Below are 26,042 nucleotides of genomic sequence, written 5' to 3'. Positions count from 1 at the left end.
CGATGCTAATCTTCTTTGCACGGTTCCAACTTTATCCAGTGTCTCCGAAGAGACATAAATAAGTTTTTTCAGGTCCGGCTCCATCCATAGCGGTGACAATTGAGTATCCCAGTTGGACCGGAGGCTTCCATCGTCCTTATCGAAGACAAATACGTGAAAAGGTCTCAAGGGAAAAAGACTTGTCTAGATGCAGTTTCTCCAAGATCCGGTCACTCCGAACGCCGACGACCGGTGCTATTATATATAGAGCTGTTATGACCAATCGACACTTCCCCCAAGTTTATTAATAAAAGAAATACTATGTACACATTATATACTGAGAGATGTTACAAGACTAGAGGGTGCCAATGATCAGAGAGAACTCCAAATTCTCCCAATTACTTGTTATTACAAAGATTCTCCCAATGATAAAAGAAGGGTAACTAGGCTTGGCGTCCACCTAGGCTGAAATCGGATCAAATATGGATTGGATACTAGCATATCAATTTTCATATTTAATTTGTTTGACGAATACAGATACGGATGTTAGTCATATCCAAAAAATCATATCCATATTTATTTTAAATAGATACAAATCAAATATCGAAAGTATGGATATAAATACGGATATAAATTGGATAACTAAACTTTATGATCACAGAATCAATGATATTACTAAGTGGATGATAAATTAAATTAATAGCATATTAATATGGTCATTTATTTTCTTAAAAGTTCATGACTATTATATAAAATTGAATAGGTTTCGGATATTCAGATACGAATCGATAGTTATCTATTCATATCTTCTTTTTTTTTTTTCGGATTTAGATATGGATATAATTATTAGTTTGATATTATCCGATCTATTTTCATCCATATGTCAGCCAATAGATCAATCTACTCAACTTCACCATCCGTGCCATAGAAATGTTGGTCCTGAGGTAGCTGTCAGGGCAGAAGCGTAGAACCAGCCACCGGCATTGTTGACTTGTTGTAGACCATGTCGTCGATTGGTTTGATGGGGGAGGCTTGGCCCAACCCCAACTAACCTTTCAACTGAGCCCAAAGAACAGTAGAGCTGCAGATGAAATAGGCTGGGCCAGGCCAAAAGCTGTCCTGAGCCCAACTTGGAGTACAAGAGGCCGGCCTAGCCTCCACTCAACCTCGTGAAGACGTCGTGCCGCCCCAGGGATAGTTTTGGCCGGCGGTGTACTGCAGTCAACAATCCTATCCATGTCGGCTCGTTAACTAAAGCATTTTGGGAAATCTGACACCTTGTCTTTGTTTTGACTGTTATTTGATTCCTTCCTCCTTTTTTTTTTTCCTTCTTTTTTGAGGAGGGGGATACTGGCTGGGATACCACTTCATTTGCAAAATCAATGGTATTTTTTTTAAAAAAAAATTAAAAATCTATACTGTATTACGAGCTGCATGTTCTGCACATATCTTTATCGTCATGGCGATCCATTGGAACACCATGCGCTGAAAAAGAATAGAATACTTGTTTTACCCAAAAAAAAAAAGTAGAATAAAGCGCCCAAAAGTGAGAACTTCAGAAGGCAGCTAATACTCTCTGCTGGATTCCGTATTTCCGTTGCTTTTTCCCCCTTGAATTCTACTTATCATAACCATTCCTTAAAAGTAATCAGTTCCCATTTCCCATCTCACATACCTATTTCCTGGTTCTCTGTGTTCAACCACATAGAAAGCTCGTAACAAATAAAACCTTTGGTACCCTTTTCACAATAAAAGTTTGATAGCAATTTACCAACAAACGGTTAGCAATATGTATAAAAAAAAATCAAGATGAGAGAGAAGAGAGAGCATAGCCAATCAAAAGCTTCGTATCATACATTCAGTTATCCCCTCTTATTTTTCTTTCATACAGAGGACATACATGAGAGAAACTCACATCAAACACTCGCACTCTCCTCCACAAAGTACTTAAGAAACACAAGTATCACAAATTCCATAGCCCCCATCACAGCCACTGCCGGTGCCGTCACAAAAACCGGTAGCCCCGATGAACACCGGCCTCCCCTGCCTCCGACGACGCTTCCGAGAGGCCTCGGGATCATCCACTCTGGCAAATATGATCCAAGATACGATAGATAAACAAATGACAATCACGCAGTACAAGGCTTCACCTCCATAGCCATCACTCCACATAGTCTCCATGGCCATTGCTTGAAGCTTGTTTCTCCTTCCTTCTTCTATAGAACAGAGGGAAAAAAAGACGTCTTTGCTTGGATTTGCTTGGAGTGCCCGCTCTCATACCATATATATAATATAAAGCGAAGTCATGCGTGGTCACCAATAGAAGGCGGTTCGATAGGGGTGAGGCGTTTGCTTAAGAGCTAAGAGAACTGTGGACCGTCAAAGTGGACCTCACAGGCTCTTTGCACCCCGGGCTGAGGGAAATGCCATTTTGCTTCTTGACAGTGATATGGTGATGCTGAAATATTGAGAGAGTCATAAAAGAGTTACATAGCTTCCTTTTTAACTCAAAAAGAGCAAAATATCCGTGTGAAAATTCTATGTTATTTTATTATTTTCCCTTTTGTTTCTAGCTTCAAGGGGAAAATGTCAGTGTGAAATTTCTATGTTATTTTATTATTATTTTCCCCTAGCTGCTGGTTTGGTGTCTAGGGCACGACCAGGTCTCTGTTCAGGAGGTAAAAAAGGCCCTGCTAAACTCTAAAATACATTTTGTTTGCCAGTTGTTTAAGGCTTCTTTCTTAATGTATTGTCCCTCAGTTCCTTAATGATGAAGGAAGATCTTTTGGTAATCATGCAGCTTAAGCATGTCTTATGCCCTTATCAAACATATCCATAAACTTTCTAGGAAAGTTATCAAACCATTGATTTCTATGTATAAATCCATTTGAGGCCTCCAATTTTTATATTCTTTTTTGCCTCTAGAGTGAATGAGAACTTTGGAGGATTTATTTTGCCATGGTTGAAAGCAAATTATGATGGATTATATACCAGTAAATAGGTATCAAAATTGTTAGCTCCACGGGATTTATAATAAAGACAAAAACTTCTCGCTAATTATCATGAGGTTAGAAAAATGAAATAACAATATTGAAGGGCATTTTAAGAAAAGAAGCAAAATACTAAATTTAAAAGAATATTTAAAATCAAGACTTTTTTTATTAAGTAAAAATATTTTAAAGACTTTCCAATAATTAGCAAATTAAATTTTATTTTTCATATAGCTCATATCTTTCTAGTGTATATCCTATGCAAAGATTTTGGCATCGGACAAAAAGCTGATTCAAGCCCTTCTTCGGCTAACTATTCGTTTTTTTGGTTAATAGGATTTGAATGCATCCAACATGCCGAAGTATTAGATTTTGCAATCCTCGATAACCAAACATACCTCTTTGGATGAGAAGATTCACTTTTTAGAAAAGACTTCCACTCCTAAATATGGAATAAACAGATGAGCAAAATTCCACGCTGAAAGCCCTAGTTAGTGATCTCAACTTGGTGGGAGGATCTCTTCCGCTACCACCATTGCAATAGCAAAAAAGAGCTGATCAGATTTAGAATGCTATTACCAAGCCAGGCTTTGTTCAACTCTGGAGAAATCGGTGGAGAGACTGCGCTCCACTGACAGATCTAGTTAAAAAAAGTGGTTTGTCACGTCTTATAAATGTCCTTTCCCTCAGTCAGAAAGAAATCCTTGATATTATATTTCCCTCTAACGTACATGATGTCACACAGATGACATAGTATCCTGCATGATGTAAACTATCATGCTCCCATTTGTCAACCGCTTCACCTGCAAATTTGATTTTCTCTGATTTGCTGCATTTGTATTACTGAAACACACCAAGGCAAATTTAAAGCTCTCATGATTTACTGATACGGAAATAGGCATAATACTTCAACGGAAAAAATGAAATCATGAGTGGATGAAATCATGAGTGGTTACAATACCACTCTAGTGCCATTTCAGGAGTGGATGGAAGAGTGGCGCTTCAGTGGTGCTCCCATACATAGTGCATTTCAAATTGTGAAACACTACTGTCATACCAAGCAGTGCAGGACGAATTCCACTTCACTGACTTAGATTCTAATTTAGATGCGTTCATTCATAATTCGGCATGGTAGCTTCGCGCACTGACCACAATAGCCAGTGTGAATCAACGGTTCTTCTTATACTAGGTTGAGTCTAGCTGGAGGCGGCGCAGAGTGGAGGTATGTGCCAAGGCGTGAGGTGACGTGCGAGGCACCATGGTAGGCATGTCAAGATGGCAAGCATGTGGGGATCGCGGACCCTCTCACGGGAACCGCGTGGGTTCCTAGTTTGCACTTTGGGGGGGGTGGGGCGGGGCTGGTACAAAGGCACCTAAGCTTATCCGTATGCAAGGCCTACAAGCCTTGGGCATTAGGTCTAATACACCTCCATAATCTCTGTCACGCCCCGGACCCGGATCCGTGACACGGCCGTGCTATTGCCGACTATCGCCCACAGTAGCACACAGCCTCATACAGGGGTAACAGATAGCCAAAAGGATTCAAACTTATATATATATATTAAAAGTTTTGCAGTACAACCTTGAAGTTTGATACCAAAAATACAGAACTTCTATGCTATTCAAATGTACAAAAGTATATAAGCTTCTCCAAAAATAACGAAGCTCTGTAACAAAATAAAAACATATCTGATGGCGATCACTGGTGAGGATCTGAAAGAAAACGAAGCATAAACAGACGTGAGCTACACAGCTCAGTAAGTAATCCTGCATAATCCTACCGGATCAACTAGTAGGCTAAACATGTAAATCAGGTTTTGAGAAGTTGACATGCATATTTATCTAATAATCATCATGGCATAATATGTATGCAATTTAAACAAAGCAGTAGTGCAAATCACAAAAATTTTCATAAAATATGCATATGAAACCGTGCCCTCGGCATGCCGTGGTCCATTCTCTCGGATGCTACTGCGAAGTCCATTCGGCCACTGGCGGGGCCAGCTAGTCATTCTCGGCCACTAGCAAGGCCAGCGAAGTTATTCTCGGCCACTAGCAAGGCCAGCTCAGTTGCATTCGATCAGTAGCATCTTTGAGCCCATTATAGTGCCTCTTGGCTAGATAGTATTTCATTATACCAACTTGCATGCATGATTAAAATATCAGCATAATCATGGTGCATACATGGCCATAGATAATGAGATCATGCAAGTTACTTATCCATCATAACATATCATGCATGAATAACACTTTAAAAACTTACAAACATAGTAACATGATCCACAATAAGATTAAAATAGATTACTTACTTTCTTCACAAATCATGTATTCAATTCAAATTGTATGAAAACACTGGTTCATCTTATAAAACGTAATACAAGATCTATGATAAGATTAAGACAGATTACTTACTTTCTTCACAAATCATATATACAATTCAAATTGTATGAAAAATACTGGTTCATCTTATAAAATGTAATACAAGATCTACGATAAGATTAAGACAGATTACTTACTTTCTTCACAAATCATGTATACAATTCAAATTGTATGAAAAATACTGGTTCATCTTATAAAATGTAATACAAGATCTACGATAAGATTAAGACAGATTACTTACAGCAATTCGTTATCCAAAGTCCTGGTGGCAAATCGTTGATTCCTAAAACCACATTATAGGAATCATATTATTCTCTATTTATTATAGAATTTGGTTTATCTTATCATGGACTTGCTTGGGTCCCAACCAAGGATCTTAGCCCATTTTAATTTAGCCAATTTGAAGCCTTTGGTGTTCATTTAAAGCCATTTGGGTCCATATGGTTAATTGGGCTTTTAATGATAGGGTTGGGCCTGATTTAAGACTAAGCCCATCCTCTTTCAGCCAATTAGGCCCTCTGTCAATTTAATTAGCTTGGACTGGGCCTAATTTAAAATTAATTGGGCCTGCTGGGATTACTATTGCATAAATGGGGTTCAGACCCAGCTCAATTGGGCTTAATTTAACCCATTTCATTCAATTGGGCTCGGTTCAGTTCTTTTTGGGTTTGGATTTAGCCCAATCTACTTAATTTGGGTTCATTCAGGCTTGATTGGGTTCAGATTCAACACCAATTAGGCTTAATTGACCCGTTTAACTCGATTGGGCTTGAATCAATCCTTCATCGGATTCACCCAAATCGAATTAAAGAATTTAGGCCTAACGGGTTTCGGATCCGGACTCGGATCCGACCCGCTAGGCAGACCCGTTAAGGGTCCTTTCCAGGGGGTTCCAGAGGCTTCCGCCTCTTTCGCGCGCCCCTCTCCCTTCTTCGGCCTCTCCATCTCCCATCCGCCGCCCCCCCCCTCCTTCCGCCTTCACCGAACCCTCCCCGGCCTCCTCCTCTCCCGGTGCCTTTCTCCTTCTTCCCTCGCCGCCTTCCGGTTCTTCCCCTCCTCTCGCAGGCGGCCGGGGAGGCGAGGCTCCCGATCCACCAGCCCGGAGTGGTGCTTCCCTTTCGGGGCGGCGGCGGTGGGAGGCCGGCTCTTCCCTCTTCTCCGAAGTGGTGCCGGAGGAGAGGAGAAGAGCTAGGAGGTGGGATCGAGGCCGATCTCCTCCGGGAGGACTTCATCGGCTCCGACCATCGAGGTAAGTACCCCCCCCCCCCCCTTTTTTTGTTCTTCTTCCTCTTCCGTTTTCTTCTTCTCCCTTTTTCCCCCTTTTTCTTGTGGAAGTCGCGCCACCACCTCTCGGCCGGCGGAGAGGTGGGGCTCGGCTGGGGCTGGCGGCCTTGAGGCCGCGTTGGTCACCGGCACGTCAGACCCGGCGGCCCTTGGCTGCCCCTTAGCCCTAGGGTAGCCATGGCCGGGGCCTGTCACCCGCAGGCCGAGTCCGGCTGGGCTCGGCCCGGGTGGCGTTGGGCTCGGCTTGGGCCGTTCTCAGGCCGGCCCGCGGCCTGTTGGTCCGGCCCGCAGTCCGTGGGTCCGGCCCGCGGCCCTCCTCCTGTTTTTCTCTCCCGTGCCGGTCTCCTCCTCTCTGTGCCAGTCTCCTCCCCTCTGTTTCATCAGTGAAACAGAGGGGGAGAATACCACACAGAGGGGTACCTCCACCCTGTCCTTGCCTAGAGACCTACTTACAGAGCCTTACCTTGATTCGGTTGACTGGAGTTGGGCAGTATCTCCGTCTCGGCAAACTCCCTCCTTCCTCTCCTAGGGCTGCAGGGTCCCTTCCGCCTCCAGCTCCAAGGCTTGGCTCTCTGGTGCAGTAGATCCAGAGGGTTAGAGGTTTAGGGAGGGTACATTCAATTCGGGGTTAGCAAATCTCAGGGGTTTTAAATACAGGGCTTATGACTTGACCCCAAAGGAGAGTTGGCGTTCTCTCATTCCTCACTGCTCCGGGAGCCACCAGCTGCCCCTCCTCCTCAGGCCAGCTCACAGCTCATTTGCCGAGGGGGGAGGAGGTGGCGGGCTCCTGTTTTGCATGCCTGTGGGGGTTTTTCCGTTGGCCATCTGGTGGTCTTGTCTTTTCAGCCCTCAGGCGGGAGATTATTGCCATCTTGGGCCAGTGTGGCCTGCTAACCCCTCCCTGGCCCAATACTATTCAACTGGGCCCTACAGTATTGGGCCCGGTCTGTATTGGGCCCGGACATTACAATCTCAAGGTCATGTACATTTTATCATCAACTCTGAAAACACTTCATGTACAAAACTTAAAATTTTAGATTGAGCGTCGAAAGATACTTGCAACCAAATTGACAGCTCGATTTTTTCTAGAGCCGAGAGTCTCTAGGATTCTCTATTGAGGGCAAAGTATGGGAACTCGGTAGATCCGTCAGCCTTTTGCATTGGTCGAGGATGCTCCTTCATCCGGAGAGAGATATGTGCCCGCACCCCGGTGATGATACTGGCGATCAGATGGGAGATCGGGAACGGTAGAGCAATCAACATTCTGGAGTACATGTAGCTATCCGAGGTTCCACTGCAGGGCTGGCCCATCCGGATCAACCACGGCTGGTTGGAGGGACGTAGAGTCAGTGATTTGTTCACTTCGGGGGAGCAGAGGTGGGACGAGGCCCACATAAGGCAGATGTTTGGGAAGCAGCTCGCTGAGCGGGTCCTATCTTTGCCGATCCCTATAGCGGAGATAATGGATATGAGAGTCTGGAGTATGACCGGGAGGTTTGTGGTGCGAGTCCGAAACTTATCTGGGATGGTCGGGAGACCTCTAGCTCGGTAGATTGATGGAGGATGCGCATCCATCCCCGTATAGCTCTGTTCCTCTGGAAGATGACTTGGGGGTGTTTGCCTACTAGAGGCGTGCTGGTGCGGTGGAGAGTGAGGATCCCTTCAGTCTGTATGGTATGCTCGGAGGTGGAGTCTATCTACCATGCTTTCATCGAGTGTCTGTGGGCCAGTCAAATTTGAGAGTGTGCCTTGGCCCATCCCGACCAGCGGCAGGGATGGGTGTCTATTGAGAACTTTCTATGCTTCCGGGAAGCTTCGGTGCAGGGACCCGGGCTTGAGGAGAGGGGGACATATGCTGCCTATCTAGCCTATCACTATTGGCTGGATAGGAATGCCCGGGTCTTCGAGGATGGCAGCTCTCATCCGAGAGTGGTGGCGGATAGAGCTCTACTGCATGCGGCGGAGACTCTCAGCACTACTGAGACATCGCCTATTGGGTTGGCTAGAAAAATCTGAAGCCCTCATTTTACTCTTGTAGCATCCAGGACTGTGCTTGTTTTCTGGGTACCCCCTGATGACCCAAAGATTGATTTAAAGATTGATTTTGATGATCACAAAATCTTGAAGTATAAATACTAATGTTTGTGTTGCAAGAAGAAAGATAATTTGTTTTGCAAGGAACATAGCAAGTTGGAAAAATACAAGAAGGCCTCAAAAGCTCTCAAGAAAAGTTGGAAGAAAGCTACACTTTATTGGCCCAAGTTTCAAGTTCAAAGGATTCAAGTTGGAGGAGCAAATTCAAAGAAAGATTCAAAAGAATAGTCCTCGAGTCGACTCCTGGAAGTTCAGAGTCGACTCTGGCACTCTGGAGTTTCAAGGAACAGTACTCGAGTCGACTCCGGAACTTTACGAGTCGACTCCGACTGAGAACAGACAAAAAAAACAAAGAGTTGATTTTCAGTGCTACAGTGCTCGAGTCGACTCCGAGATCGACTTCGAGACTGCAGGTCGACTCCAGGACTGCAAACAGACAAAAAACAGAGAGTTGATTTTCAGTGCTACAGTGCTCGAGTTGACTCCTACTTTAGCTGAGTCGACTCTAACACGCTGGGAGGCATAACGGCTAGTTTTTTTTCTCAACTCCAACGGCTCTATTTTTGTCTCTAACGGCTAGATCTTTTTTTCCACGCCATCCAAAGCTATAAAATCAAGGGGAGAGCTAGAAAAGAAGTGATGGAAGTAGGAGAGAACACTTAGGGAAGAGATTTTAAAGAGATTTCAAGAAAAACCCTCCAAAAGCACAAAAGGGTCATTCAAAGAAAAATAGAGAGAAGAAGAGCATCCAAGTGAATCCCAAAGCTTCCTCTCCAACTGTGTGCTGCCTCAGTGATCCTCTACCTCATGCCAAATCAGAAGAGGGTCAAGTAAAGAAGAAGCCGAGTTCCTTCATCTACAAATTTTTTGAGGGCTTCTTCTCTTTACTTTACTTGTTTATATTTGCTATATTTGCTAAGAAGCTTGTATTTGCTTTAAATTCTTAGTCTAATATCTTGTAACTTGATTCAATCAAGGGATTGAATCAAGGGGTTAAGGTTTGTTGGTGAGCCAAAGGAAAAACCAATGGTGTAAGGTTGTGGTTGGTGGACTGGAGAAAACCAACTGGGTTGGATTGTGAGCCCGTGAAAACAATCGGTTGGTTCTAGTCGGTGAGCCTGTGAAAACCGACCGAGTTCGTTGTGATCTCGTAAAACAACAAGTTGGGTTGTGAGCTTGTAAAACAACCGGCTGTAATCTGGAGGATTATAGTGAAATTTCCAAGAGATCTTGAGGAGTGGATGTAGGTGCTGGGGTGCACCGAACCACTATACATCTTTGTGTTTGTGATGCCTTATCTCTTGTATTTCATACCTTACATTCATACTTGATGGTGTAATATCTTTAGCTTTGTTCTCTATAGAGTTATAAGTGATTGTTTAGAATTTGCTTAGCTTCCACTCCATTCTTACCATACACATAGATTGAAATTGATCATACAACTATAAGTTAATTTTAGATCAATTGCACCCTAAAGCCATAGTATAATTGCTCTAGCTTAATTTTCCACTGCTTTACTTGTAATTGCCTAGAGCTTAAGTAAATAACATCTTATCATTCCGCTGTATTCAATTCAAAGTAAAAATTAGGGAACATAATTTTTAGAAAACCCAATTCACCCCCCCTCTTGGGTTGTCACCTTGGGCAACAAGTGGTATCAGAGCAGGCGCTCTAAAATTAATTGTTGATCTTACGATCAAGAGCCAAAGATCATGACAACTCAAATAAATAGTTTTCTAGGAGAGGGACAATTAATTGATAGACCTCCACTATTTAATGGCATAAACTACACACATTGGAAAGCATGCATGCCCATTTTTATTCAATCACAAAACTATGATTTATGGAATATCATAATAAATAATCTTCACACACACTCTCAAGCTGCCAATGAAAAAGACTTAGCACAATTGAATGCTAATGCTATGAATATTCTATATTGTGCTATCCATGAATCTATATTTCATAAGATTTCTGCATGCTTATCTGCTAAAGAAATCTGGGATACTTTAAGAAATATTTATGATAAATCTCAGATTAGCTCACATGTGCTTCAATTGCATACTAACAATGAGACTGCAGAATCTTCCATATTAGCCGAGTCGACTCCCAGTTTGTCCGAGTCAACTCCTAGAGAAAAACAGTCTGAAAGGCAGAGACTCAGTCTTGGAGATCCTGTGAACGAGTCGACTCCAAGTATTTCAGAGTCGACCCCCAAGTTAGCCGAGTCGACTCCGAGGCAGAACAGTTCAAAAGACAGAGAATCATTTTTAGGCCTCTGAGAACGAGACGTCTCCCGCATATCTCGAGTCGACTCTCAAGTCAGTCGAGTCGACTCCAAGTAAACCCGAGACGACTCAAGGAAGAAAGAACAACAAAAAAATTCAAAAGCTTCCTAAAGACAAAGAAGAAGAGGAAGCAAGAAGAAAGAAAGAAAGAGATAAAAAGGAAGAAAGCCTTGACCAAGGAAGAGTCAAGCAAGAAAATGAAAGCTAGGAGCAACAATGATGATATTAGCTCCAAAGAACTACAAGAGGTAACTAACTTGTGCTTTATGGCACAAGAAGATAAGGTAAAATCTGAATCTACTTTACATCAAATGATTTTCAAGAAGAATTCCCTTATGATGAATTATTAAATGTTTTTCATGATTTGTATAGTGAATGTAGAAAATTAGCTATGAAGAATAAAAATCTTAAGAAACTAAATCTGAAAATTTCAAAAAAAAGAAATTCTAGTGATGAAATACAAGATAAACTAAATTCTGAAAATGAAAGCTTAAGGTTAAATTTAGAACAATTGATTCAAAAAAATCAGAGTTTAATTAAAGAAAATCAAAACTTAAGTAAAGAAATTAACCAATTAAAATTTTTTATTAATAAATTCACTGTAAGTTCAGAAAGATTAAAAATGATGTTTGAAAGCCAATATGTTGCTTATGATAAATCAAAACTTGGCTTGACTCTCTTACTTAACAATAAATCTCTAGAGAAAAAGGTTATCGATTTACCAAGCAAACCATTAAATAAGATAATTTATTTCAAACATAAAAAAAATGGGCATAACAACTTTACCTATCGTTCTAACATAATTAAATCAAGTGGTAAAGTTATTACAATTAAACAAATTTGGGTTCCAAAAGGAACTATATGTCCTAACTCTCAAGGACCCAAGCAAGCTTGGGTACCCAAAATGAAAATATGAGGATGTAGATGTAGGTATGCCAAGATACCCATGAAACAAATAGAACTTTCATACAAATGGGTGTTCTAGACACACGTCAAAAAATAAAACTTAAAATATACTTATGAAAAGTAATTAAAAAATAATAATAATGAAATCAGTAACCCTTGCATCTCATCATTATTTTTGCTTTAGTATTTGATTAAAATATGAATTGCAAGTATTGATCAATTTTGTGATATAGAAAATACTTTTAAAAATATAATCAAATCACTTCATTTTATAGTATGCTTTACTCACTATTGGATAAGTTGCTAAATGATTAATCAATTTATTAAGAATAACTCTATGAATTCTTTATATGCTTGATTGAGAGTTTTTATCCATGGCATTATTGTTTATTGATCATAGATATGAAAATTGTACTTAGTATGCCTTTGAATATATGCACTATGAATACCAAGATTAAAGAAACCATCTTTGGCATAAAAAATCAACTCATGCTAGTATGTACTTAATCTCAAAAGACCTTGCCATTGGCTTACTTAGATTATCTTCTGAAAGGTCAAAGTTTGCTATGCATGTTAACTAAGGAAACAAACAAAAATCAATTTCTAAATCTAAAGATGTTGTTTCCATCACTAAGTTTTCATAAGCTTACATTAATTTTGTTCTTGGGACTCAAGTTGAAATATTTTCTACATTGGCACAAACTCACAAAAAGGGTTCAAATGAAAAAGGTTTGCAAACTATGAAAATAAAGAAGTATCATGGCATAGTTTTGAAAACCAATTTTGTATTAAGTTGTGCACAGAAAATAATATTGAATACAATTGTTTCTGCACCAAGAACACCATAAGTAAAATAGGATTAATAGAATCCTTAAAAAAATGAAAAAGGCAATGTTGTATGATAGTCATCTACTTAAATGATTTTTTGTTAAAAGCTATCATTATTGCTTGTCATATATATGGTTTCTATTAGATCTATTTTTGATGAAAACTCCATTTGATCTTCTGAAAAATAGAAAATGATCTATTGCATATCTTTCATATTTTTCAGTAGTATATGTTATGCTTGATATGGTCTTTTGAAAATAATGCCAAATCTGATAAAGATATTTCTATCTTTGGATATCATTCATCAAGCAATGCATATAGAACATTCAATGAAAAGATTCTAGTTGTAGAAATATCAATTCATTTTATTCTTTATGAGACTAATAATTTAATATCAAGATACTAAAATCAAATTATATATGTATATGGTTAATCTTTTACATATAACAATCTGAAAACTTGTTAATAATTAGAACCAAATTGAGTTTTTCAGAAATGCACTTAATGAAGAAAAATTGATGACTACTAAAAGACTAAATCAAGAAAAGATGAAATAGATCTTGATGAAATTTTTACATGATTAGAAGTAAAGATCACCATTATCATTTGCTTGCTTTATGAGCTTTATATTCTGTCAAATGAATGTGTAGAATGCACTACTATGTGGTTATTTCTTTAGAAAAGATCTATGTAAAATAACCACCTTATTTGAAAACACTCATTACAAATATGATAAAGCAATATGTGATTTGAAACAAGCATCAAAAGCATGATATATAAAAGCTTGAGTAACTTTTTGATAAAAAGTAAGAATGATAAATCTATACATTAAAAAGAAGAATTTGTGATATCTTGCTTGCTCAAAGCATACATTGATGGCATCATTTTTGGTTCTACTAATGAAGATTTATACGGAGATTTTACTAAGCTAATGCAAAGTGAGTTTGAAATATGTATAATGAATGAATTAACATTTTCTTTCGAACTCCAAATTAAGACAAACAAGAAAGAAAATCTTCATTGACTAAAGTTAGTCTACAAGAAAACTCTTATAGAGGATTGGCATGAAGAAGGTATGTCTATGACCCCATCTTGTAGAATTTGAAAAGGATGAGCAAAGTAGATCTATTATTTTAAAGCTGTATTGAAGCATGATAGAATAATTATTTTATCATACAGCTAGTAGACCAGATTGTATGCTCATTATGTGCCCTTGTGCAAGACTTCAATCTAACTCTAATGAATCATATTTTATTGATAACAAATGAATCATAATCTGAATTTTGATAGAAACAACTGTTTAAGATAAATTGATTAAAAATTAGCTAGCATATCTTATTGATAATTATCTTAAGCAAATAGAATCTAAGCTAAATTGATTCTGAAAACAAGAAATTGATTTGATCTTGATGAATCTTCCTATTGCCTCACATGCTTGTCCTTGAACCATCTTGGTTAATGAAACTATCTCTTTAGTTCAAGTGACATGTGCTTGCTTATATTTAGGCAATCTCTTGAGTAAAGTGACTCAACATTCAATTATTGTCATATCTTATGTTGAGTCATCTAGTTAAAAAATATGTTATATGAATGTTTTGTATCTTGAAGAAACTAATAACTTTCCTTCAAGAAAGAAAAAGATTTTGTTAATAATGCACAATCCTTAAGCAAGAAAATGAGAGATTTCAGCTTGAAGGACACCTCCACATAAGATACAATAAACATTCATATGCAAACAAGAAAGGGGACCTTCTTCAGCCAAAAGTTTACACATAAGAAATCTAGTAGGTATTTGACTGAAGAATGCAGAATGAATCGGCAATTTTAGATACCTCTCTCATAAATTAACTGAGCAAAGTCAATAACTTAAATCTTATTATGGCATGATTAAAGTCTTTAATTATTAATTTCTTGATATCATGTCTATATATGTATTGATTGACTTATGCTTTTAGAAATTATTTCATAGTTTGTCCAAACTAAAATATATCTTTGCCTATGTCATAACCATGAAATACACAAGTTTATGCTTAAAATTTTGATTTAAAATAACTTATGAGAAGTTATGAATCCTTGAGCATAATGAAAATGTTGTTTGCTGATATACATCTATATGATACATAAGATTATTTCTTTATTCTGCTCTTTCATGTAAATTACTTGAGAATAACAAAAAGAGAGAGAGATAAAGAAAAGAAAATGAACATTATTCAAGAGAAGTAAAATCTAAGTAAAGGCAAATACTCCGATCTTAAGAAAAAGCAAAACAAGCATAATATATTCGACACATTTGTGAGACTTGTGTGAGCATTCTTTTGGAAGGTGTAAAATCCGTAATTAATTACACTTAAACAGGGAGAGTTTGAAGTGAACATTTTAACCTTTCTATATTGCTCATCATAGGAATGGTGCCAATGGGGAGGCTAGTGGTAGTACCCGGCACTATTTGACCCAACTATTCGGTGTAGGGTATATTAGGGACGGCACAAGAGGGAGGCTAGTGATAGTACCTCGTGCCCCTTCCAACTCCACCGGATAGGGAGCAAATAGAGTATAGAGCATAAGAAAGTAAAAACGAAAAACAATATCAAAATGTTCGTTAATTGGTTAAGAAAAGAAATTCAAAAAGGAGGAAATGAATGACAAAGTAAATGAAAGTATATAAGAAGAATCAAGTCAAGTTTTAATCACTTCGAAACACACCTTAAGGATGAAATCAGTGCAAGATTATATTTAAATAGGGAAAGTTTATTTGAAAAGAATTAATTTTGATCCTTGACATGCTTATTCTTAATATTTTTACATGACTCAACACATAATATATTTTGCATGTGGCATAATATTTTTGAATTATGGATTCTCAATATTTTGTAATGCTCCATGCTTGGATAATTTGATTAAATATTTGAAATACTACATAAACTTCTTTTTGTATTATTAAAAAGAAATTTCAGATTTATCGTTCACTATCATCTTTGAAATCTGAAAGTTGAATAAATTTGTAAAAAGAAGAAGAGAAGGATATCTCTATTTAAGAAAAATGAATTGACTTTGTTTCATCCTTCAACTTGCCTAACTTTGATACACAATGTTCTAATTCGTACTAAAATTCAACATTAAATACAAAGATTCTGAAAATACTCTAATATGTTTGAAATATGTATTTTCAATCATAATGATTTAAGATGAGCTACAATGTGGAAGATACATGTCTCAAATTACAACTTTGAAAGCCTTCTTAAAAATCTTTATGAAGTTCAGAATCTGATTTTATATAAAAGCCTAAACTCAATATGATTTCTAGATAAAAACTACAGTGTAAGAAAAATAGAATAATTTTGATGTCTTGATTATTTGCCCCGATACGCATCTGAAACATACCATTTCTTATATTTAAAGTGTACTAATATTGGTCTAGATGATGTGTCTTTCAATGATCTTGATTATAAGCAAATATTTTTAAATATATGATTTTTTTTATATTAAAAAGATTTATTGTGATTCATGTATACATTGCTGAAAAACTATGATAAAGAAATTGAGTTTTATAAATATATACCTCAATGATCATCTATATGTTTTTTTTTCCCTACATTATTAAAGATTTCCATCAAAAAATATATATATTTTTAAAAAAGAGTGAATGATCTTAAGTCTAGAAACATTTCAGCTCACTCAAATGATTCTTAAAAGAAAAAAAAATGTAAATGCTTTTTAAAGAAATTGAGCTTCAAATGAATCATTTTCTGATTAATATTTCTATACATTTTCTCAAATATTTAGAGGAAGCATAACTTGTTCTTGAAGGATTAAAAAGACTGATTGCTATAAATTTTGAATAAATCTAGATCACTCTACATTCTTGATATCATAGAATTTCTGTTTTTATTTACGCTTATCATTAAAATCTGAAATTCAACAAAAAGAAAAGAATAATTAAAGAAGAATGCATCTTTTGAGGGGGAGCTTAGACATATCAAGATTTTACATCTTATTCAAAAGCCACCATCATATGATGCATATCTTTTATATTTTATGGATTGATTTTGATGAACCTCCTTATATTGCATAACTTACTTTAGTTATATAATAAGCTTATACCTTGAGATGAGTTCTATAAAGGTTGTCTTATCTCAAACCTTGAGTCTTATGAAAATATGTTGAAACTTATAGAACATATACTTTCCAGATTGACAATTTGAATATTTTATTGAAAATTATCTTCAAATTCTAAACTCCTAAATGGAATGTTCAATTAAGGGGGAGAAAGAAAATTTTTAGGAGGAAAGATCATATGGAACTTAATTACATAAATCCATAACTAAAGAAGAGAGAAAGAATACTAAATGAGAAGTGATCCTAATATCCTCCAATAGGTATCATCTGAAATTTAAATATAAAAATCTTTATGATACACCATGAGGCTTGTTATTTGGTTAATATATCTTATGCATAAATCATGAACCAAATTGCAATTCAAACAGTTGATCTTAAGAGCCTCTAGCTTAATGAAAAAGGGGGAGAATAATGTGTTGAATTTTCTTGAGTATCTTTCAGAAAATCTATTTTGGAATTCACTAATGAGTCCTAATTGGCTTGCTCTTTAGAACTTCAATTTTGTGCCAATTCATATTTTTATGTATCAAATTGTGCTTATTTTTAAAAGAATAAAAGAAAGTCTTTAAAAGAACTCTAAAAGAACTTTCAAAGCTTTGCATTTTATGTATGCTATAAGATATATCATAAATTTCATGAATTCATATTTTGATATGTATGCCACAATATTTTTTTTATTATGAAAGAACTTTGAAGCCATTAAAAATTAATGATCCAACATGATGTTATATATATATATTTTTAAAAAAGGTTTTGTTCTTATACTCTTGAAATTAGTTCAATTGCTCTCATGTTGCTAAAATACTTAATATATTGGGTAAAAGATCTTAAATGAACAAGCTTTCATACTTATTATTAAAGAAGGGTTAGATTTCCATTCGTGCTTTCTTTGAATATCATTCTTGGTACTTCTTGAATTAACTTGAGAAAGATTCCACCTACATTTGATTTGAAAACTATCTTTGGAACCACATTCGATGTGTTCTCATTATAATTGGCTCTGATCTATGCTCATTAATCTTTTTCTAACATTATTGCCTTAAGTTATATGATTCATATTCTTGCAATAATTTGACATGCAAATCAGAGTACAATAAGAAAAAGAAATATTTGAGTATTCTTATCTTTGTGCTTAATGTTTCACTATCTTTTTGATGTTGTCAAAAAGGAGAAGAAATATCTAAGTATATGCTCATAATGCTTTATGTGTTGATTATGTTAAGTTGATTAAATCTAAAGCATTATCATGAAGTATATTTTAAAGATATATATTTTCTACTTCAAACAACTTAGCTATGCATTACTTTTAGAACACAATATATTTTATATTGCATATACTCCAAGTTTTGTCATCATCAAAAAGGGAGAGACTGATGACCCAAAGATTGATTTAAAGATTGATTTTGATGATCACAAAACCTTGAAGTATAAATACTAATGTTTGTATTGCAAGAAGAAAGATAATTTGTTTTGCAAGGAACATAGTAAGTTGGAAAAATACAAGAAGGCCTCAAAAGCTCTCAAGAAAAGTTGGAAGAAAGCTACACTTTATTGGCCCAAGTTTCAAGTTCAAAGAATTCAAGTTGGAGGAGCAAATTCAAAGAAAGATTCAAAAGAATAGTCCTCGAGTCGACTCCTGGAAGTTCAGAGTCGACTCTAGCACTCTGGAGTTTTAAGGAACAGTACTCGAGTCGACTCCGGAACTTTACGAGTCGATTCCAACTGAGAACAGACAAAAAAAACAGAGAGTTGATTTTCAGTGCTACAGTGCTCGAGTCGACTCCGAGATCGACTCCGAGACTGCAGGTCGACTCTAGGACTGCAAACAGACAAAAAACAGAGAGTTGATTTTCAGTGCTACAGTGCTCGAGTTGACTCCTACTTTAACCGAGTCGACTCTAACACGCTGGGAGGCATAACGGCTAGTTTTTTTTTTCAACTCCAACGGCTCTATTTTTGTCTCTAACGGCTAGATCTTTGTTCCCACGCCATCCAAAGCTATAAAATCAAGGGGAGAGCTAGGAAAGAAGTGATGGAAGTAGGAGAGAACACTTAGGGAAGAGATTTTAAAGAGATTTCAAGAAAAACCCCCCAAAAGCACAAAAGGGCCATTCAAAGCAAAATAGAGAGAAGAAGAGCATCCAAGTGAATCCCAAAGCTTTCTCTCCAACTGTGTGCTGCCTCAGTGATCCTCTACCTCATGCCAAATCAGAAGAGGGTCAAGTAAAGAAGAAGCCGAGTTCCTTCATCTACAAATTTGTTTGAGGGATTCTTCGCTTTACTCTACTTGTTTATATTTGCTATATTTGCTTATTTAAGAAACTTGTATTTGCTTTAAATTCTTAGTCTAATATCTTGTAACTTGATTCAATCAAGGGATTGAATCAAGGGGTTAAGGTTTGTTGGTGAGCCAAAGGAAAAACCAACGGTGTAAGGTTGTGGTTGGTGGACCGGGAAAAACCAACTAGGCTGGATTGTGAGCCCGTGAAAACAATCGGTTGGTTCTAGTCGGTGAGCCTGTGAAAACCGACCGAGTTTGTTGTGATCTCGCAAAACAACAAGTTGGGTTGTGAGCTTGTAAAACAACCGGCTGTAATCTGGAGGATTATAGTAAAATTTCCAAGAGATCTTGGGGAGTGGATGTAGGTGCTGGGGTGCACCGAACCACTATACATTTTTGTGTTTGTGATGCCTTATCTCTTGTATTTCATGCCTTACATTCATACTTGATTGTGTAATATCTTTAGCTTTGTTCTCTATAGAGTTATAAGTGATTGTTTAGAATTTGCTTAGCTTCCACTCCATTCTTACCATACACATAGATTGAAATTGATCATACAACTATAAGTTAATTTTAGATCAATTGCACCCTAAAGCCATAGTATAATTGCTCTAGCTTAATTTTCCACAGCTTTACTTGTAATTGCCTAGAGCTTAAGTAAATAACATCTTATCATTCCGCTGCATTCAATTCAAAGTAAAAATTAGGGAACATAATTTTTAGAAAACCCAATTCACCCCCCCCTCTTGGGTTGTCACCTTGGGCAACACCCCCCACCTCTGGCTTTCTCAAGATAAACTTTGACGACAGTGTGGGCGAGGGAGGAAGTTGTGGAGGTGTGAAATTGTTATCAGAGACCATGACGCTAGACTAGTGGCGGTGGGGTGTCGACGGATCTTCGATATGTCTGTTGTATGCGCCGAGCTTAGAGCTGCATAGGAGGGCATTACCTATGCGAGGCTGGTGCTGGGTGCGGATCGCATCCTCCTCGAGGGGGACTCTTCCACGGTGATCGAGTGGGTCCGGGTCAGGAATGTGCTGTTGGGGAGAGGTCGCTGCTCCACGACATCCACAGACTACTAGGGGAGTGCAGCTTCCATCAGGACACATATGTATACAGAGAGGCAAACAGAGCCATAGACTGGGTTGCCTCCTTTGCAGCTCACCACTCTGAAAGTTTTATCTTGGCAAACTATGTGTCATTGCTTGAGCCCTTATGTACTCTTTCATTTTTTTTTAATTTTGTTGGCCACATTCACACCCGTGTGAGCCGCCATTGTACCAAAAAAAAAATCTAAATATGTACCAATTCCAAGAAAAAAACAAAACAAGACTAGTTTTTTTTACTATTATATTAATAGATTGTTTAAGTGTATCTAATCATTTTGTCAATTAAGAATGCCCATAAGATTCATCCTTAGTCAAGTTGCAAACGAAGTTCAATAGGATATTTATCAGCCTCAAATAATGGTCTTTGACCGGAAAATAATGAATAAAAGTTACAATGCTGGTAAACCGCATAAAAAAAATAGTGGTTGATTTTTTTTCTAGCTCATCTTCAGCTCTAAAATTAGATTGTTGGATCACGGAGATCGCTTATATTTTACAAACTTTGAAAGTCTACAATTATGAAAAGTTGTAACTTGTAAGAAGCATTTGTAGGGGTCCTTCGCTAGAGATAATAAAAATATCAAATATGATTTTTTAAGCTATTGATACTCACATGAATGACACTGTTTTCGCCGGGATGCTTTTATAAATCAAATTTTGCACAAAGATTTCTTTACTTTCAATTAGTTTCTTTTTCTAGGCTCTTTTTTTTTTCTACCGGCACAATTATGTCTGCTTAAGAGAGTCTTTAATCCTATTCTAGGTCTACACAATGACATTTTCAAACTGACTAGGTTATTATAATTATATATAGAAAATATGATAGTGCATTTGGTTGGAAAGCAAGTAGAAGATATCTCCCCAAAGTGAGAGCATCCTACCAAATACCCAAAATTGGCACCCAGGATAGGCTTATACTATGGGAGGAATATGAGTAGGCGGTCAATGTCTCAATGATATAATTCTATCTTCTCATTTTGATGAAAGAGATTTATACCATGGAACAGAGAAAAGTTGTCTTCTCAAAATACTTTTTTTGCCCCATCCTCTCTCTGCAAAAAATAAAAAGAAGAGGGCAATTTCATCCTGAAGACAAGTTCCTAATCATCGCAAAGTCCAATATACTTCATGCACTTATCACTTTGATAGTACCTGAATAAGTTAAATCCTATTCCTTATGAATTTATTCTGTAGTCAAATATGCGCCAAGGTATATATGGTCTAAACAAAAAAAAAAAAGCATGAACTCATCCCTTTCAATAATTAAGATCTTATTTGGCAGAGCTGCTGGTAGTAGAGCTCTTAGAAGTAAAATTTTTAGAAGTAGAGAATTTATAAAAAGCTATTTATTGTTGGTAACTACATTTCTAAAGTGTTGTAGAATTTTAACATATGTTTAATAAACAAACTGAGAAAATACTTTTGGTATGACAAAATTACCATAAAGGATATTGCATAATATCATACAATAGAACATAATAAAAAATAATATGTATTAATGCATAAATATATGATATAGTATAATATTATTGTAATGTAATATAATATTATTATAATATAGTAATATAGTATTGTATACCATAGCATAATAACTTAATATAATATTATATTATTTAACATGACATATCAATGTATTATGATATAATATAACATAATATTATATTTATAGTATAATACAATAATAAAGTAATAAAATATTATAATTATTAACATAAATTAATTTTTCATAATATTAAATTGTTTAACATAACATACTAAATGATTTAATATAACATATTAATGTATTATGATAAAATGTAATATTATATTATATTTATAGTATAATACAATAATAAAGATATAAAATATTATAATTATTCGCGTAAATTAATTTTTCATAATATAACATAATATTAAATAATTTAACATAACATATTAATGTAATGTAATATAATATAATATTGTATTTATAGTATAATACAATAATAAAGGTATAAAATATTATAATTATTAGCATAAATTAATTTTTCATAATATAACATGATATTAAATTATTTAACATAATGTATAATGTATTATAATATAATGAATATAATATTATATTTATAGTATAATACAATAATAAAGCTATAAAATATTTTCATGATTATAAAATATTTATAGTATAATATAATATTATATTTTTTGTTGAAACTCCTGCAAATTTTCATGATAATAAAGGGACATTTTGTGTAATTGTTATATTTTATTACGGGTATTTTGGTTAGAAAAGAAAAAAAATATTATAACTCAAAACAGCTTTCTGACGGGGCCTAAAAGTGTTTTTCCGAAAAAGCTCCAAAATGGAGCTTTTCCCAAAAAGCTATTTTTAGCTTTCTGTAAAGCTAAAACAACTTTCCGAAATTTTTACTAAACAACCTATTTCATCTAAAAATATTTTTGGAGGGCCAGAAAGTACTTTTTGGCCCTCCAAAAGCTCTGCCAAACAAGCCTAATTAGATCATACAACTTCACAATACTCTGAGTCAAAGAGTGTTCCCATTAGCTAAGCCTAAGCCATTTCATGGCTAGGTCAAGAGAAGCAATAGACGCAACTCAAAACTAAATTCATATTTGAATCGTTCCCATTTGGTTTGGATTGAATGAAGTTGGATGTTTGATTTATCAATCCATCAAATTTTTGGGGCCAAATTGGATCAAAAACAAATCCAATCATAAATCAAAATAAATATGTATGAATTGATTATCTTATTATATCATAAATATACTGTTTAGAAGTCCAATACTAAGCAACATGTGGATACTGTCAGCAACCTATTCTGTATCAGAGTTGATTGATATCCATATATAAATTCTAATCAATAGAACATATTAATGACTAAAAATTTTTGACGTCCAAGAAGGGTTTCGAGCTATACAGTGTAGAACTCTTGGATTGGTTTGGCTTGTTTACGTTTGGAATGAAAACTTAGACATCCAAATACAATTTATATTTAATACAGGTGAATATTTTTTATTCAAACATAATCCAAGTAACTTCAATTTGGATTAGATCAAATTAATTGCAGTCCAAATCTAAATCGAAAGTAGGTCAATCTATATAATCTGCTTGTAGCCCTAGTTAGAGACCTACAATTTAGTTGAGGGATGATGTAATCAAGTGCATCTAGAAATTGCTATTGTAATAAAAATAATAAATCAAAATTTTAAATAAAAGGCTTGACTTGGATGAGCATAGCATGGCTGGCTGAGCTGAGCCCGGCACACGACCAGCCCAATCTCATAAAGGCCGATTTAGAAAATTTATTTAAGCAAGAAGACTTGCATGTGGGACCCAAAAAAAAAGAGTTTTTACAACTTTAAAATAATTATCATATAGACGATAAGATTGGTTTTTATTTTATAAAATTTATTTTTTTTATAAGTTAAAAACTCCAATAGAGAGTCCATTGCAAGACCCAAAAAAGACACTAATTAGCTATTATCACTACTTGCTTTTAGAAAATTAGCGATGCTAAAAGAGCACCAGTACATTACCCATGACATTCTCCATATAATATGGTATTAGAGGATACTTTCAATTCACATGGGGTCGATTTGATTTATGTAGGATTGGAACATTCATGAAGTGCCATTTTCAATGTCACTCAGCACCATATTTGAAGCAATAAGATGTCATTTTTTTCTCTGGATACTAGATTTGGCTTACAGCAAAAGGAAAAAAGTTTTTTTTGTTAAGCACACTAATAATGATAGACAAAAACTCGTGAAACAACCTAACTAAACAGTTTGGCTTGCAGTCTTAATAACCCAAGAAATGCATTAACATCTAAATAATTATTAGATACATGGTATTATTCATCTAGGTGATCAATATGCCATCATAATTACTACCATGGAAGAACTTATCAAGCTTCCTCGCACAAGAACATATATTTTTCATTATGCTTGATGGATCACAAGCAGAGTGACATATCTTGAAGTCTAGTAGTAGAAAAAATTGCTCAACTAACAGAAAGAAAAAATTTATTTGACATGCTAAATAATTATTAACAAAAAATTCCAACAATCGATATTCAATTTAACTCTTGATTAAAGGGAAAAAATGTCCTCATGGATCCAAGTTGCATTTTTCATTTTCTAAATTGCTCATTCTCATAAATAAAATAACTTAATCAATAAAGGGATATGTTTTGAAAATATTTTACATAAAAATCATGTCATCATACATTCCATTGATGAAAGCATGATGTAACATCTGTTCTCTACTCATGCAAGCCATACATGCATCCGACCACAGTCTACCAACATGATTAACAACTTCTTACAAGCGTGGAAACTTATGGGTTTAAAAAATTAATATGGAGCCGTATGTTATGTGTACATGTATGAAGCATGATGCTGCCTAATATGGAAATGATTCATTCAATCAAAAAACATGGCAATGTTTATATGTCAAAAATTTTAAATACTTACCATCCCAAGTAGTCACAGAGTCCAAATATTTTTCTACAAGATTCTTGAACTTTTGCGAAATAAAAGATTCTGCGGCTAAGTCAAATGCCCCTGTTTTGAAAATTTAAACAACTATTACCAACTTTATAACAACAACTAAACGGCTAAGATTCTAACTAAAGAGGGATTCAAAAAAAAAAAAAGCAAACAGAAAATTGGAAAGAGGCGGAAAAGAAGATGGCCTTCTCTTGTTTGTTTTGTCAAGCGCTGGAGCGCTTTCTGTACACGGTGGTCAGCGGCTGGTGGAGCACGGTGCTCCAGATGCAATCCACGCTGTCGGCGTCCCCATCGGACGGCCAGGATCCCTCTTCGCCATCCACGGGGAACGCGATCGGCCCCAGCGGCGGCGAGAGGCGGTCGCCGGGGAAGCCGATGGCGGCAGAGCACCCGTCGACGAGCGACGAGAAGAACACGTCGCGGAGATCCCGGCCGTCCGACTCCTCCTCCTCCGCCGCCGCGGCCGCCGCCGCGATCAGTCCTCCGTCCTCCTCCTTGTGCCACGGGAACTCGAACAGCCCCGGCGGGCGGTACACGTCGGAGATCTCGAAGATATCGCCCACCTCGAATGTCACGTCCGACGACGATGACTCCGATATCTCCTGCATCTTCCCCTCCTTCCTCCTTATCTCCGCCTCCACCGCGGTCCCTCCAACGATTCCCATCTCTTTCTCCGGCGCCACCATCACCACCACCACCGGCTCCTCTCTCCCTCTCTTCTTGCTCTCTCGATCCATGTCTCCTTTAAAAACAGAATTCGAAGCTAAAATTCGTAAGCAATGTTTCTAAATGAAGACATACAAGATGGAACTCAAATCGATGCTTGCGTGCAATTACTGACTGCATAAAAGGAACAACTCGATGAGAACTCCACAAATTGCTCTGAAATCTGCTAAGAAAGAAGAAATTATAGAAAAAAAATCTTTCGATGCAGAAATAGAAGAAATCTTTCTTCTTCTTTTTTCCTTTGGTGTTCTTACCTCGAATGGGTGCTGCGGCGGGGCGTGTCGTCTGCGGTTAGGGCCGAGGGCCTATATATAATGGAAAGCAAAGCGCTTGTTCGCACGCCACGCGAATCATAGGCGAACCGAAACCGCCTCAACTACTCACAAGCTCTCTCCCCTTCATCGTCACTCCACGCTTTTTACTCTCTTTCTCTTTGCCGCCTCTGGCGTCCTCCGCGGCTTCCTTCACCCCCGTACATAGCATGCCAGCTGTGGGGCTCGGGTTGTATCTAGCGCGAAAGTATGATCAGTCTTCTCTTACAATACCAACCGTTGGATCGCGTCATACACA

At 36.6% G+C, this 26,042-nt stretch overlaps 2 protein-coding genes across 10 annotated transcripts; both read right to left on the bottom strand.

Moving 5' to 3' along the window:
• Positions 1-1,808: 1,808 nt before the first annotated feature.
• LOC148700699 (uncharacterized) lies at positions 1,809-2,321 on the bottom strand. The gene has a single exon (XM_088707117.2). The coding sequence runs from the start codon at positions 2,164-2,166 to the stop codon at positions 1,927-1,929; it is 240 nt and encodes a 79-aa protein (XP_088563243.1). The 5' UTR covers positions 2,167-2,321; the 3' UTR covers positions 1,809-1,926.
• On the bottom strand, positions 2,312-26,042 carry LOC103724306 (uncharacterized). Of its 9 annotated transcripts, none has more exons than XR_015971248.2 (3): positions 24,932-26,042; positions 24,711-24,800; positions 2,312-2,437 (listed from the first exon to the last, which is right to left on the bottom strand). XR_015971248.2 is itself a non-coding variant. In XM_026800481.4 (3 exons), exon 3 carries the CDS (start codon positions 25,481-25,483, stop codon positions 24,950-24,952), a length of 534 nt encoding a protein of 177 aa, XP_026656282.2. In that variant the 5' UTR covers positions 25,484-25,488; positions 25,588-25,635; positions 25,727-26,041; the 3' UTR covers positions 4,884-24,949. The 9 variants fall into 9 exon arrangements, 6 of the variants coding, with proteins under 6 accessions (XP_026656282.2, XP_088563241.1, XP_088563242.1 ...); XR_015971247.2 differs by lacking the exon at positions 2,312-2,437 and adding an exon at positions 4,387-4,682; XM_026800481.4 differs by lacking the exon at positions 2,312-2,437 and having other exon boundaries at positions 4,884-25,488; positions 25,588-25,635; positions 25,727-26,041.

This window comes from Phoenix dactylifera, chromosome 11 (assembly GCF_051530095.1).
Source record: "Phoenix dactylifera cultivar Ajwa chromosome 11, Ajwa_hap1_PhDact_Kaust_v1.1, whole genome shotgun sequence".
Classification (NCBI taxonomy): domain Eukaryota; kingdom Viridiplantae; phylum Streptophyta; class Magnoliopsida; order Arecales; family Arecaceae; genus Phoenix; species Phoenix dactylifera.
This window is presented reverse-complemented; position numbering and strand designations above follow the sequence as displayed.

What these genes read in the sequence shown, in the direction of transcription:
- LOC148700699 (XM_088707117.2), bottom strand. Translation starts at nt 2,166, where the DNA reads ATGGCCATGGAGACTATGTGGAGTGATGGCTATGGAGGTGAAGCCTTG.
- LOC103724306 (XM_088707115.2), bottom strand. Translation starts at nt 25,483, where the DNA reads ATGGATCGAGAGAGCAAGAAGAGAGGGAGAGAGGAGCCGGTGGTGGTG.